We start from the raw sequence: 16,097 nt of genomic DNA on the forward strand, positions 1-16,097 counted from the left end.
AGATTAAATTATAAGACGCACATGGCGGGAGTTGAACTGCGTTTGTTTCCCAGCTGCACAAATATCCTGCAGAACTGTCAGTGTGTTCATGTTTGCTCTGTGTGGACACGTCCCGAGTTCTAACACCATATGTCATCCTGCAGCCTGGTTCCAACATACCGACACCCCAAACACACCCAGAACCAGCATCAGGACCAGCATCAGGACCAGCATCAGGACCAGCATCAGGACCAGCATCAGGACCAGCATCAGGACCAGCATCAGGACCAGCATCAGGACCAGCATCAGAACCAGCATCAGGACCAGCATCAGGACCAGCATCAGGACCAGCATCAGGACCAGCATCAGGACCAGCATCAGAATCAATCACTTCATCAGAAACACCAGAACCAACGTTGGGAACCTTGCCAGAAGGTTCTTCTGTAGTTGCACCCTGTCAGGAGTGTTACTGTGGCCCCCACATGGATCCCCTCACCAAGCTGAACATCATCACCTGCAAACCTGTGGTCTGCAACACACACTGCGCCGAGGTAAGAGCATTTCAGGGTTACCCGTCTCCAACAGAGCTACCATGAACATGATCTGATCAACACAACAGACCAGACTGCTTCGTTATGGACCTGGACGTTTAAAACCTGGTTCCTCTCCAAGAACCCAGGTGTCCTCGGGGGCCGGTATCCTGCAGGTTTTCATGGTCTCCATGCTCCAACACACCTGACCAAAATGAGTGAAGAGGTTGACAAAAAGCTGCTGGATCCATTGGATTTAAATGAGCTGTGTTGGAGCAGGAAAACAACAACAAGCACCTGCACAGAGCTGGCTTCAGTTTGATTTGATCCTATAAACCCTCTGAACATCTTGTTTTTACCTTTTTCTGTCCAGAGTTTTGTCTGAAAACTGTAACCAGTGTTTCTTTGCGTTTGAAACGCGGCGACTTGTCAACGATTCTACGGAACCGCTGCAGGCGAACCGGAGTCCTGACACTCTGAACTTCCTCCATCCTCAGGGGTTTGCATACGAGCCGAGCCCAGAGGAGTGCTGTGGGAGGTGTGTCCAGACGAGCTGCGTCTTCACCACGCCGGACAACGCCACCGCTCACGTCATCCAGGTCAGACCCGTCCGGAGCTGCAGCCGGGAGATCCGCTGCATCTGACCTCCTTCACACGCCTCTTCTTCTTCTGCTCCTCCCAGGTCAACGACTCCTACACCCCCCCCGATGACAAGTGTGCACATTACACCTGTGAGAGGATCAATGGACAGTTCGTCACCATAGAAACCAGGACCAGCTGTCCTCCCTTTGACCCACTGGACTGTGAAGCTGTGAGTCTGTCAGACCTGTCCAGATTTGTCTTCCTGTCCCCGTCTGGCCTCTGACGTGTCCTCCTCCTGCAGGGTACCGAGACGACTGACGCCGCCGGCTGCTGTAGAAGCTGTACGTCCACCGGAGCTGCTCCGCCGGACTTGGACAGACGTACCATTCAGCAGGACGAGTCGCGTCCCGGAGTAACAGCTGCTTTGTTTTTCAGGCAAAGTGAAGAGTTCCTGTGAGGTCCGGAGTGAGCAGACGGTCATTAAGGTGAACAACTGCATCAGCAGCGGGACCGTCAACGTCACGTCCTGCGTGGGACACTGCCGAAGCTCGTCCATGTGAGTTCACACGTTGGATTCCCTAAGCAGCTTCCTGTCAGCAGGTGTTTCCTGGAGCCAGGCTGTTTGGTTCTGAAGCGATGACCCGCCACCCAGCGATCCGTTCAGAGTTCCAGGGTTCCGATCCGGCTCCAGATGCGGAAGCTGCCCACGCCATCGGCACTAATGCAACCCCATCCCATCAGAGATGCAGGCTGATAACAAGCTGGATGCTCCCTCTCCTCTTTAGTCTGCAGGACACGCCGTCCATGCTGTCCACAAACTATTCCACATCTTCATCCAGGTTTCCACTCAGAACATTTTAAATGAGCTTTGGTCCAGAGAAGACGGCGTGTTTCTGGATCCTCTTCACATATGATGGAGCTTTAACCTGCATGAACTGGGTTCACACTGGTTTCTGGAAGCTTCCTGAGTCCATGCACTGGTTTCCAGTTTCATGTCTGCAGAAGATCAGCAGCCTCCAACCCTGTCCCCAGCATACAGAGATTCCTCCTGCTTTTCTGAACGGTTGGATCTCCAAAGTCTGAGCAACATTTTACTTCAAATTCTTCCAGAAAAAGGAATTTTTTGCTGCTTCTCTCATGTTTCTGAAATGTTTTCATTTGGAATGAAGCGTTTATGAACACATCTGGATCTGAACAGTACCTGATGTAATCGTCTGGTGTGTGTAACCGTTCCGTTTCCTGTGTGTGTGCAGATACTCTGCAGCCGCCAACGGGATGACGCACCAGTGCGAGTGTTGCCGTGAAGCCAGCACCAGCCTGAAGCGGGTGGAGCTGACGTGTCCAGACGGGTCCAGGCTGCAGCACAGCTACACCTGGGTGGAGGCGTGCCGCTGCAGCCGAGAGGAGTGTGCAAGCGGGACGACAACAAGGTCGCAGCGCCGCCGGAGACGCTGAGCTCCGACCCATCATGCTCTCTGGCACAAGATGTCATTTAAGTTTCTTCTGGAATAAAAATATTTCTGCAACACCAACATTCAGTTTTGTAAATGATGAAAAAAAAGCAACTTGGTTTCTCAGCTGGTTAGTGGGCGGGAGGGGGGGGGGGAGGGGGTGTCACTTCTCGAACATCACAAGCAGAAACATCAGATTTTACATCTTAAAAACCAATACAGTCAAAACACACACACACACACACCTTCTCCAGTCTAAAACAAACTTTCTCAGGGGTCCACATCAAGATCCACTCCACACATGCCCAAAGAGGCCGTCACCATGGCAACCATCCAGCTCAGGTCCACGCCAACACCATAGGGACAATCACCATGGCAACAGTCACGCATAGCTCCTGCTGAAGGACCCATGAGAAACTGGAGAAAACATGCAATAAAAAGATCAAATCAACCTAAAAACAGCAGACAAACCATTTAATAAGCAAAAAAACACAAAAGTGATGAATAAATAAAAGGTAAAGATGCTTTAGAACGTGGAGGGGTTTATGTGCACGTCTAAAACCAAGTCAAACTCTGCAGCTAAAAATGTCCAAACAGAAATGATCACATGACTCCATACTGTTGGCCTCAAAAGCTTTATTGACACCGTGGTCGTGCTGCAAGTTTAACAAGGTTTCCTACATCCCGACTCCACGTCCGGAATCAGACAAGCTGAAAACATTGCAATAAATATCTCCAGCAGACAGCCGTCTCCGACTCCACTTCCTTCAGAGTTAGGAGCCGAAGGAGGAGAACACACACATCCAAACATTCTACAGACAGAAGACGGAGTTTCAAAGTGCAAATCAAACGGTCCAAATGGGGGGGGGGGGCGTGGCTTCCAGCCTGCCGCCAGTCCAACCACCAACCGGGCCAGACCAGAGGCGGAGCAACGGCCACGAGGAGGGGGGGTCGTCTGAGTCGGGGAAGGGTGTGTGTGTGTGTGTGTGTGTGTGTGTGTGTGTGTGTGCGTGCTGCAGTCCCAGTTAGAGCTCCTCGGCCATCTGCAGCAGAGAGTTGATGGCGGCGTCTTTGTTTCCCTGCTGGGCCTCCAGGACCGTGCGGACCACCTCCACGTCCAGGTTGGGGAACATGTCCTGCAGCGCCTTCAGATCGTCCTCGCTGCACGCCGGACCCGGACTCCCCACCGCCGGCATGGCGGGAGGCACCGCCATCGGAACCATGCCCTGGTTGTACACGCCAGGAACCCCTAGGACACAGGAAGGACAGGATGAAGGACACAGGAAGGACAGGATGAAGGACACAGGAAGGACACAGGAAGGACAGGATGAAGGACACAGGAAGGACACAGGCAGGACAGGATGAAGGACACAGGAAGGGCAGGATGAAGGACACAGGAAGGACAGGATGAAGGACACAGGAAGGACAGGATGAAGGACACAGGAAGGACACAGGAAGGACAGGATGAAGGACACAGGAAGGACACAGGAAGGACAGGATGAAGGACACAGGAAGGACACAGGAAGGACAGGATGAAGGACACAGGAAGGACAGGATGAAGGACACAGGAAGGACAGGATGAAGGACACAGGAAGGACACAGGAAGGACAGGATGAAGGACACAGGAAGGGCAGGATGAAGGACACAGGAAGGACACAGGAAGGACAGGATGAAGGACACAGGAAGGACACAGGAAGGACAGGATGAAGGACACAGGAAGGACAGGATGAAGGACACAGGAAGGACACAGGAAGGACAGGATGAAGGACACAGGAAGGACAGGATGAAGGACACAGGAAGGACAGGATGAAGGACACAGGAAGGACAGGATGAAGGACACAGGAAGGACACAGGAAGGACAGGATGAAGGACACAGGAAGGACAGGATGAAGGACACAGGAAGGACACAGGCAGGACAGGATGAAGGACACAGGAAGGGCAGGATGAAGGACACAGGAAGGACAGGATGAAGGACACAGGAAGGACACAGGAAGGACAGGATGAAGGACACAGGAAGGACAGGATGAAGGACACAGGAAGGACACAGGAAGGACACAGGAAGGACAGGATGAAGGACACAGGAAGGACAGGATGAAGGACACAGGAAGGACAGGATGAAGGACACAGGAAGGACAGGATGAAGGACACAGGAAGGACACAGGAAGGACAGGATGAAGGACACAGGAAGGGCAGGATGAAGGACACAGGAAGGACACAGGAAGGACAGGATGAAGGACACAGGAAGGACACAGGAAGGACAGGATGAAGGACACAGGAAGGACAGGATGAAGGACACAGGAAGGACACAGGAAGGACAGGATGAAGGACACAGGAAGGACAGGATGAAGGACACAGGAAGGACAGGATGAAGGACACAGGAAGGACAGGATGAAGGACACAGGAAGGACAGGATGAAGGACACAGAGAGGACAGGATGAAGGACACAGGAAGGACAGGATGAAGGACACAGGAAGGACAGGATGAAGGACACAGAGAGGACAGGATGAAGGACACAGGAAGGACAGGATGAAGGACACAGAGAGGACAGGATGAAGGACACAGAGAGGACAGGATGAAGGACACAGGAAGGACAGGATGAAGGACACAGAGAGGACAGGATGAAGGACACAGGAAGGACAGGATGAAGGACACAGGAAGGACAGGATGGAGGACACAGGAAGGACAGGATGAAGGACACAGAGAGGACAGGATGAAGGACACAGAGAGGACAGGATGAAGGACACAGAGAGGACAGGATGAAGGACACAGGAAGGACAGGATGAAGGACACAGAGAGGACAGGATGAAGGACACAGAGAGGACAGGATGAAGGACACAGGAAGGACAGGATGAAGGACACAGAGAGGACAGGATGAAGGACACAGGAAGGACAGGATGAAGGACACAGAGAGGACAGGATGAAGGACACAGGAAGGACAGGATGAAGGACACAGAGAGGACAGGATGAAGGACACAGGAAGGACAGGATGAAGGACACAGAGAGGACAGGATGAAGGACACAGGAAGGACAGGATGAAGGACACAGGAAGGACAGGATGAAGGACACAGAGAGGACAGGATGAAGGACACAGGAAGGACAGGATGAAGGACACAGGAAGGACAGGATGAAGGACACAGGAAGGACAGGATGAAGGACACAGAGAGGACAGGATGAAGGACACAGGAAGGACAGGATGAAGGACACAGAGAGGACAGGATGAAGGACACAGAGAGGACAGGATGAAGGACACAGGAAGGACAGGATGAAGGACACAGAGAGGACAGGATGAAGGACACAGGAAGGACAGGATGAAGGACACAGGAAGGACAGGATGAAGGACACAGAGAGGACAGGATGAAGGACACAGAGAGGACAGGATGAAGGACACAGGAAGGACAGGATGAAGGACACAGAGAGGACAGGATGAAGGACACAGGAAGGACAGGATGAAGGACACAGAGAGGACAGGATGAAGGACACAGAGAGGACAGGATGAAGGACACAGGAAGGACAGGATGAAGGACACAGAGAGGACAGGATGAAGGACACAGGAAGGACAGGATGAAGGACACAGAGAGGACAGGATGAAGGACACAGGAAGGACAGGATGAAGGACACAGAGAGGACAGGATGAAGGACACAGGAAGGACAGGATGAAGGACACAGAGAGGACAGGATGAAGGACACAGGAAGGACAGGCAGGAGGAGGAGGAGGTGAGAGGAGGAGGAGGAGGCAGGAGGAGGTGACGGACCTGTGATGGGAACGTATCCGACTCCTTCCTGGTAAACGGAGGGCATCAGGACGACAGGCTGACTCATCATGGCCGCTGGTAAAGACTGAGACAGAATCCTTTGGTCACAGCTCAGCACACACACACACACACACACAGAAAGAAACAAACACACAAACAAACACAGAAAGAAAGAAACACACAAACAAACACAGAAAGAAACAAACACACAAACAAACACAGAAAGAAACAAACACACAAACAAACAGAAAGAAACAAACACACAAACAAACACAGAAAGAAACAAACACACAAACAAACACAGAAAGAAACAAACACACAAACAAACAGAAAGAAACAAACGCACAAACAAACACAGAAAGAAACAAACGCACAAACAAACACAGAAAGAAACAAACACACAAACAAACACAGAAAGAAACAAACACACAAACAAACAGAAAGAAACAAACACACAAACAAACACAGAAAGAAACAAACACACAAACAAACACAGAAAGAAACAAACACACAAACAAACACAGAAAGAAACAAACACACAAACAAACAGAAAGAAACAAACACACAAACAAACAGAAAGAAACAAACACACAAACAAACAGAAAGAAACAAACACACAAACAAACACAGAAAGAAACAAACACACAAACAAACAGAAAGAAACAAACACACAAACAAACACAGAAAGAAACAAACACACAAACAAACACAGAAAGAAAGAAACACACAAACAAACACAGAAAGAAAGAAACACACAAACAAACATCTGAAGCAGAACAACTTCTAACCTGAACCTGAAATAACAGAAATAGAGTCAAATAGAATCTAATAAAGTCCTGATGGTTCTGTTCAGTCCAATAAGAACATCTTCATCACAGGAGCTCTGCAGGAGGACCAGGACCAGGACCAGGTCTGGACCAGGACCAGGACCAGGTCTGGACCAGGACCAGGTCTGGACCAGGACTGGACCAGGACCAGGTCTGGACCAGGACCAGGACCAGGTCTGGACCAGGACCAGGACCAGGTCTGGACCAGGTGTACTCACAGTGAAGGACATGACCAGGTTGATCATCCCTTCCTTGTCGTCTCCCTGACGACCACTCAGGCTGAACCACTCGTCCACCACGCTGCCCTCCCTCAGGCCCTCTGGGACGGTGATGTGTGTCCACGCTATCCTGTCATCCATGGAGAACGCCCTCTGCACACACACACACACACACATACACACACACACACACACACACACATACACACACACGCACACACATTCACACACACACACACACACACACACACACACACACACACACACACACACACACACACATACAGATAGTAGTTAACGAAGCAATTGGACAGTCAGCAGTTAACCCAACATGTGCCGGTCCTGGTCGGATCCCAGTCTGGTCCAGTCGGGTCCGGTTGGGTCCGGTCGGGTCCAGTTGGGTCCAGTCGGGTCCGGTCGGGTCCGGTCGGGTCCCAGTCTGGTCCAGTCGGGTCCGGTTGGGTCCAGTCGGGTCCCAGTCGGGTCCAGTCGGTTCCGGTCGGGTCGGGTCCTGTCGAGTCCCAGTCTGGTCCAGTCTGGTCCGGTCGGGTCGGGTCTGGTCGAGTCCCAGTCTGGTCTGGTCGGGTCGGGTCCAGTTGGTTCCGGTCGGGTCGGGTCTGGTCGGTTCCTGTCGAGTCCCAGTCTGGTCCAGTCAGGTCCGGTCGGGTCGGGTCTGGTCGGTTAAAGTCAGGTCCGGTCGGGTCGGGTCTGGTCGGTTAAAGTCAGGTCCGGTCCGGTCGGGTCTGGTCGGTTAAAGTCAGGTCCGGTCGGGTCTGGTCGGTTAAAGTCAGGTCCGGTCCGGTCGGGTCTGGTCGGTTAAAGTCAGGTCCGGTCGGGTCGGGTCTGGTCGGTTAAAGTCAGGTCCGGTCCGGTCGGGTCTGGTCGGTTAAAGTCAGGTCCGGTCGGGTCGGGTCTGGTCGGTTAAAGTCAGGTCCGGTCCGGTCGGGTCTGGTCGGTTAAAGTCAGGTCCGGTCGGGTCGGGTCTGGTCGGTTAAAGTCAGGTCCGGTCCGGTCGGGTCTGGTCGGTTAAAGTCAGGTCCGGTCGGGTCTGGTCGGTTAAAGTCAGGTCCGGTCCGGTCGGGTCTGGTCGGTTAAAGTCAGGTCCGGTCGGGTCGGGTCTGGTCGGTTAAAGTCAGGTCCGGTCGGGTCGGGTCTGGTCGGTTAAAGTCAGGTCCGGTCCGGTCGGGTCTGGTCGGTTAAAGTCAGGTCCGGTCGGGTCTGGTCGGTTAAAGTCAGGTCCGGTCCGGTCGGGTCTGGTCGGTTAAAGTCAGGTCCGGTCGGGTCGGGTCCGGTCGGTTAAAGTCAGGTCCGGTCCGGTCGGGTCTGGTCGGTTAAAGTCAGGTCCGGTCGGGTCTGGTCGGTTAAAGTCAGGTCCGGTCCGGTCGGGTCTGGTCGGTTAAAGTCAGGTCCGGTCCGGTCGGGTCCGGTCGGTTAAAGTCAGGTCCGGTCCGGTCGGGTCCGGTCGGTTAAAGTCAGGTCCGGTCCGGTCGGGTCCGGTCGGTTAAAGTCAGGTCCGGTCCGGTCGGGTCTGGTCGGTTAAAGTCAGGTCCGGTCCGGTCGGGTCTGGTCGGTTAAAGTCAGGTCCGGTCCGGTCGGGTCTGGTGGGTTAAAGTCAGGTCCGGTCGGGTCTGGTCGGTTAAAGTCAGGTCCGGTCCGGTCGGGTCTGGTCGGTTAAAGTCAGGTCCGGTCGGGTCGGGTCTGGTCGGTTAAAGTCAGGTCCGGTCGGGTCTGGTCGGTTAAAGTCAGGTCCGGTCGGGTCGGGTCTGGTCGGTTAAAGTCAGGTCCGGTCGGGTCGGGTCTGGTCGGTTAAAGTCAGGTCCGGTCCGGTCGGGTCTGGTCGGTTAAAGTCAGGTCCGGTCGGGTCTGGTCGGTTAAAGTCAGGTCCGGTCCGGTCTGGTCTGGTCGGTTAAAGTCAGGTCCGGTCGGGTCTGGTCGGTTAAAGTCAGGTCCGGTCGGGTCGGGTCTGGTCGGTTAAAGTCAGGTCCGGTCGGGTCGGGTCTGGTCGGTTAAAGTCAGGTCCGGTCGGGTCGGGTCTGGTCGGTTAAAGTCAGGTCCGGTCGGGTCGGGTCTGGTCGGTTAAAGTCAGGTCCGGTCGGGTCGGGTCTGGTCGGTTAAAGTCAGGTCCGGTCGGGTCTGGTCGGTTAAAGTCAGGTCCGGTCGGGTCGGGTCTGGTCGGTTAAAGTCAGGTCCGGTCGGGTCGGGTCTGGTCGGTTAAAGTCAGGTCCGGTCGGGTCGGGTCTGGTCGGTTAAAGTCAGGTCCGGTCGGGTCTGGTCTGGTCGGTTAAAGTCAGGTCCGGTCGGGTCTGGTCGGTTAAAGTCAGGTCCGGTCGGGTCGGGTCTGGTCGGTTAAAGTCAGGTCCGGTCGGGTCTGGTCGGTTAAAGTCAGGTCCGGTCGGGTCTGGTCGGTTAAAGTCAGGTCCGGTCCGGTCTGGTCTGGTCTGGTCGGTTAAAGTCAGGTCCGGTCGGGTCGGGTCTGGTCGGTTAAAGTCAGGTCCGGTCCGGTCGGGTCTGGTCGGTTAAAGTCAGGTCCGGTCGGGTCTGGTCGGTTAAAGTCAGGTCCGGTCCGGTCTGGTCTGGTCGGTTAAAGTCAGGTCCGGTCCGGTCGGGTCTGGTCGGTTAAAGTCAGGTCCGGTCGGGTCTGGTCGGTTAAAGTCAGGTCCGGTCGGGTCGGGTCTGGTCGGTTAAAGTCAGGTCCGGTCGGGTCGGGTCTGGTCGGTTAAAGTCAGGTCCGGTCGGGTCGGGTCTGGTCGGTTAAAGTCAGGTCCGGTCGGGTCTGGTCGGTTAAAGTCAGGTCCGGTCGGGTCGGGTCTGGTCGGTTAAAGTCAGGTCCGGTCCGGTCGGGTCTGGTCGGTTAAAGTCAGGTCCGGTCCGGTCGGGTCTGGTCGGTTAAAGTCAGGTCCGGTCCGGTCGGGTCTGGTCGGTTAAAGTCAGGTCCGGTCGGGTCGGGTCTGGTCGGTTAAAGTCAGGTCCGGTCGGGTCGGGTCGGTTAAAGTCAGGTCCGGTCCGGTCGGGTCTGGTCGGTTAAAGTCAGGTCCGGTCCGGTCGGGTCTGGTCGGTTAAAGTCAGGTCCGGTCGGGTCGGGTCTGGTCGGTTAAAGTCAGGTCGGGTCGGGTCTGGTCGGTTAAAGTCAGGTCCGGTCGGGTCGGGTCTGGTCGGTTAAAGTCAGGTCCGGTCGGGTCGGGTCTGGTCGGTTAAAGTCAGGTCCGGTCGGGTCGGGTCTGGTCGGTTAAAGTCAGGTCCGGTCCGGTCGGGTCTGGTCGGTTAAAGTCAGGTCCGGTCCGGTCGGGTCTGGTCGGTTAAAGTCAGGTCCGGTCCGGTCGGGTCTGGTCGGTTAAAGTCAGGTCCGGTCCGGTCGGGTCTGGTCGGTTAAAGTCAGGTCCGGTCCGGTCGGGTCTGGTCGGTTAAAGTCAGGTCCGGTCGGGTCGGGTCTGGTCGGTTAAAGTCAGGTCCGGTCCGGTCGGGTCTGGTCGGTTAAAGTCAGGTCCGGTCCGGTCGGGTCTGGTCGGTTAAAGTCAGGTCCGGTCGGGTCGGGTCTGGTCGGTTAAAGTCAGGTCCGGTCCGGTCTGGTCTGGTCGGTTAAAGTCAGGTCCGGTCCGGTCGGGTCTGGTCGGTTAAAGTCAGGTCCGGTCGGGTCGGGTCTGGTCGGTTAAAGTCAGGTCCGGTCCGGTCGGGTCTGGTCGGTTAAAGTCAGGTCCGGTCCGGTCGGGTCTGGTCGGTTAAAGTCAGGTCCGGTCCGGTCGGGTCTGGTCGGTTAAAGTCAGGTCCGGTCGGGTCGGGTCTGGTCGGTTAAAGTCAGGTCCGGTCGGGTCGGGTCTGGTCGGTTAAAGTCAGGTCCGGTCGGGTCTGGTCGGTTAAAGTCAGGTCCGGTCGGGTCTGGTCGGTTAAAGTCAGGTCCGGTCGGGTCTGGTCTGGTCGGTTAAAGTCAGGTCCGGTCGGGTCGGGTCTGGTCGGTTAAAGTCAGGTCCGGTCGGGTCGGGTCTGGTCGGTTAAAGTCAGGTCCGGTCGGGTCGGGTCTGGTCGGTTAAAGTCAGGTCCGGTCGGGTCGGGTCTGGTCGGTTAAAGTCAGGTCCGGTCGGGTCGGGTCTGGTCGGTTAAAGTCAGGTCCGGTCGGGTCTGGTCGGTTAAAGTCAGGTCCGGTCGGGTCGGGTCTGGTCGGTTAAAGTCAGGTCCGGTCGGGTCTGGTCGGTTAAAGTCAGGTCCGGTCGGGTCTGGTCGGTTAAAGTCAGGTCCGGTCCGGTCTGGTCTGGTCGGTTAAAGTCAGGTCCGGTCGGGTCGGGTCTGGTCGGTTAAAGTCAGGTCCGGTCGGGTCGGGTCTGGTCGGTTAAAGTCAGGTCCGGTCGGGTCTGGTCTGGTCGGTTAAAGTCAGGTCCGGTCGGGTCGGGTCTGGTCGGTTAAAGTCAGGTCCGGTCGGGTCTGGTCGGTTAAAGTCAGGTCCGGTCCGGTCGGGTCTGGTCGGTTAAAGTCAGGTCCGGTCTGGTCTGGTCGGTTAAAGTCAGGTCCGGTCGGGTCGGGTCTGGTCGGTTAAAGTCAGGTCCGGTCCGGTCGGGTCTGGTCGGTTAAAGTCAGGTCCGGTCGGGTCGGGTCTGGTCGGTTAAAGTCAGGTCCGGTCCGGTCGGGTCTGGTCGGTTAAAGTCAGGTCCGGTCGGGTCTGGTCGGTTAAAGTCAGGTCCGGTCGGGTCGGGTCTGGTCGGTTAAAGTCAGGTCCGGTCTGGTCTGGTCGGTTAAAGTCAGGTCCGGTCCGGTCTGGTCTGGTCGGTTAAAGTCAGGTCCGGTCCGGTCGGGTCTGGTCGGTTAAAGTCAGGTCCGGTCGGGTCTGGTCGGTTAAAGTCAGGTCCGGTCCGGTCGGGTCTGGTCGGTTAAAGTCAGGTCCGGTCGGGTCGGGTCTGGTCGGTTAAAGTCAGGTCCGGTCGGGTCGGGTCGGTTAAAGTCAGGTCCGGTCCGGTCGGGTCTGGTCGGTTAAAGTCAGGTCCGGTCCGGTCGGGTCTGGTCGGTTAAAGTCAGGTCCGGTCGGGTCGGGTCTGGTCGGTTAAAGTCAGGTCCGGTCCGGTCTGGTCTGGTCGGTTAAAGTCAGGTCCGGTCCGGTCGGGTCTGGTCGGTTAAAGTCAGGTCCGGTCCGGTCGGGTCTGGTCGGTTAAAGTCAGGTCCGGTCCGGTCGGGTCTGGTCGGTTAAAGTCAGGTCCGGTCGGGTCTGGTCGGTTAAAGTCAGGTCCGGTCGGGTCTGGTCGGTTAAAGTCAGGTCCGGTCCGGTCGGGTCTGGTCTGGTCGGTTAAAGTCAGGTCCGGTCGGGTCGGGTCTGGTCGGTTAAAGTCAGGTCAGGTCCGGTCGGGTCGGGTCGGTTAAAGTCAGGTCCGGTCGGGTCGGGTCTGGTCGGTTAAAGTCAGGTCCGGTCGGGTCGGGTCTGGTCGGTTAAAGTCAGGTCCGGTCGGGTCGGGTCTGGTCGGTTAAAGTCAGGTCCGGTCCGGTCGGGTCTGGTCGGTTAAAGTCCGGTCCGGTCGGGTCTGGTCGGTTAAAGTCCGGTCCGGTCTGGTCTGGTCGGTTAAAGTCAGGTCCGGTCGGGTCGGGTCTGGTCGGTTAAAGTCAGGTCCGGTCGGGTCTGGTCGGTTAAAGTCAGGTCCGGTCCGGTCGGGTCTGGTCGGTTAAAGTCAGGTCCGGTCGGGTCGGGTCTGGTCGGTTAAAGTCAGGTCCGGTCGGGTCGGGTCTGGTCGGTTAAAGTCAGGTCCGGTCCGGTCGGGTCTGGTCGGTTAAAGTCAGGTCCGGTCGGGTCGGGTCGGGTCTGGTCGGTTAAAGTCAGGTCAGGTCCGGTCGGGTCGGGTCTGGTCGGTTAAAGTCAGGTCAGGTCAGGTCCGGTCGGGTCGGGTCTGGTCGGTTAAAGTCAGGTCAGGTCAGGTCCGGTCGGGTCGGGTCGGTTAAAGTCAGGTCCGGTCCGGTCGGGTCTGGTCGGTTAAAGTCAGGTCCGGTCGGGTCGGGTCTGGTCGGTTAAAGTCAGGTCCGGTCGGGTCGGGTCGGTTAAAGTCAGGTCCGGTCCGGTCGGGTCTGGTCGGTTAAAGTCAGGTCCGGTCCGGTCGGGTCTGGTCGGTTAAAGTCAGGTCCGGTCGGGTCGGGTCTGGTCGGTTAAAGTCAGGTCCGGTCCGGTCGGGTCGAGTCCCAGTCTGTTCTGGTCCAGTCGGGTCGGGTCGGGTCGGTTAAAGTCAGGTCCGGTCGGGTCGAGTCCCAGTCTGTTCTGGTCCAGTCGGGTCGGGTCGGGTCGGTTAAAGTCAGGTCCGGTCGGGTCGGGTCTGGTCGGTTAAAGTCAGGTCCGGTCGGGTCGGGTCTGGTCGGTTAAAGTCAGGTCCGGTCGGGTCGGGTCTGGTCGATTAAAGTCAGGTCCGGTCCGGTCGGGTCGAGTCCCAGTCTGTTCTGGTCCAGTCGGGTCCGCTCAGCTCAGAAAAACCAGCGGATGCTAGAAGTTCTGCAGAACCGGGCTCCTCACCTCGTCGAAGATCTCCAGGTAGAAGGAGTCCACCCCCGGCGGAACCGTGCACTGGATCACCTTGTTCCAGCGCGGGTTCTTGGCTCCGTTATGAGCTGTTGGTGTCTCGTAGACGGCGTAGCCCAGTCGGATCCGACAGTACGGGTCCATCCGGGTCATTCCGTAGTTCTTTGCCAGTTTGGCCTTTAAAGAGAAACAAACAGGACGTTTTGGTTGGATGGTGGGTCGGACTGGGAGACAACAGAACCTCTGATCTGCAGCAGGAACCGCCTGAAACCCTCCGAGCTGCTCTGAACAAACCTCCCTCATGTTGCAGCCACATGTGGAGGCGGGGTTTGTACCTGGACCACGGTGATGCTGAGCCGCCCCACCGTCGCCATGGAGCCCCCGTACTGCAGCTGCCGGGCGGCCTGGGCGTCCAGCTGGACCTGCTGCTGCTGCTGGGTCGGAGTGATCCGCAGAAAGTCCTGCGGAAGTTCCCCGATATACACCTGGTCAACACACACAGCGCATACTGACATGTTAAAGTCCGCAGTAAATCACACACACACACACACACAACATTCTGCACGTTAAATCACACACACACACACAACATTCTGCACGTTAAATCACACACACACACACAACATTCTGCACGTTAAAACACACACACAACATTCTGCACGTTAAAACACACACACACACACAACATTCTGCACGTTAAAACACATGCACACACACACACAACATTCTGCACGTTAAAACACACACACACAACATTCTGCACGTTAAAACACACACACACAACATTCTGCACGTTAAAACAGACACACACACACACACACACACAACATTCTGCACGTTAAAACACACACACACAACATTCTGCACGTTAAAACACACACACACACAACATTCTGCACGTTAAAACACACACACACAACATTCTGCACGTTAAAACACACACACACACACAACATTCTGCACGTTAAAACACACACACACACACACACAACATTCTGCACGTTAAAACACACACACACAACATTCTGCACGTTAAAACACACGCACAGACACACACACAACATTCTGCACGTTAAAACACACACACACACACAACATTCTGCACGTTAAAACACACGCACACACACACACAACATTCTGCACGTTAAAACACACACACACACACAACATTCTGCACGTTAAAACACACACACACACAACATTCTGCACGTTAAAACACACACACACACACACACACAACATTCTGCACGTTAAAACACACGCACACACACAACATTCTGCACGTTAAAACACACACACACACACACACACACACAACATTCTGCACGTTAAAACACACACACACACACACACACACACAACATTCTGCACGTTAAAACACACACACACACAACATTCTGCACGTTAAAACACACACACACACACAACATTCTGCACGTTAAAACACACACACACACACACAACATTCTGCACGTTAAAACACACACACACACACACACACACACACAACATTCTGCACGTTAAAACACACACACACACACAACATTCTGCACGTTAAAACACACACACACACACACACACACACACAACATTCTGCACGTTAAAACACACACACACACACACACACACACACAACATTCTGCACGTTAAAACACACACACACACAACATTCTGCACGTTAAAACACACACACACACACACACACACACAACATTCTGCACGTTAAAACACACACACACACACACACACACACACAACATTCTGCACGTTAAAACACACACACACACACACACACAACATTCTGCATGTTAAAACACACACACACACAACATTCTGCACGTTAAAACACACACACACACACACACACACACACAACATTCTGCACGTTAAAACACACACACACACAACATTCTGCACGTTAAAACACACACACACACAACATTCTGCACGTTAAAACACATGCACACACACACACAACATTCTGCACGTTAAAACACACACACACACACAACATTCTGCACGTTAAAACACACACACACACACACACACACAACATTCTGCACGTTAAAACACACACACACACACACACACAACATTCTGCACGTTAAAACACACACACACACACAACATTCTGCACGTTAAAACACACACACACACACACACACACACAACATTCTGCACGTTAAAACACACACACACACAACATTCTGCACGTTAAAACACACACACACACACACACACACAACATTCTGCACGTTAAAACACACACACACACAACATTCT

At 54.7% G+C, this 16,097-nt stretch overlaps 1 protein-coding gene across 1 annotated transcript in view; it reads right to left on the reverse strand.

The window, feature by feature from the left end:
* Window positions 1-3,161: 3,161 nt before the first annotated feature.
* Window positions 3,162-16,097, reverse strand: part of tollip (toll interacting protein) — a 16,718-nt gene continuing 3,782 nt past the window's right edge. The window contains exons 2-6 of the mRNA XM_079245864.1: window positions 14,150-14,299; window positions 13,809-13,991; window positions 7,340-7,492; window positions 6,295-6,379; window positions 3,162-3,791 (exon numbers count right to left, since the gene is read on the reverse strand). Coding sequence (XP_079101990.1) covers window positions 3,568-3,791; window positions 6,295-6,379; window positions 7,340-7,492; window positions 13,809-13,991; window positions 14,150-14,299 — 795 coding nt within the window. The 3' untranslated portion in view covers window positions 3,162-3,567. The remainder of the gene's footprint in view (window positions 3,792-6,294; window positions 6,380-7,339; window positions 7,493-13,808; window positions 13,992-14,149; window positions 14,300-16,097) is intronic.

Source organism: Telmatherina bonti (genome assembly GCF_933228915.1).
Source record: "Telmatherina bonti genome assembly, chromosome: 1".
NCBI classification, from domain to species: domain Eukaryota; kingdom Metazoa; phylum Chordata; class Actinopteri; order Atheriniformes; family Telmatherinidae; genus Telmatherina; species Telmatherina bonti.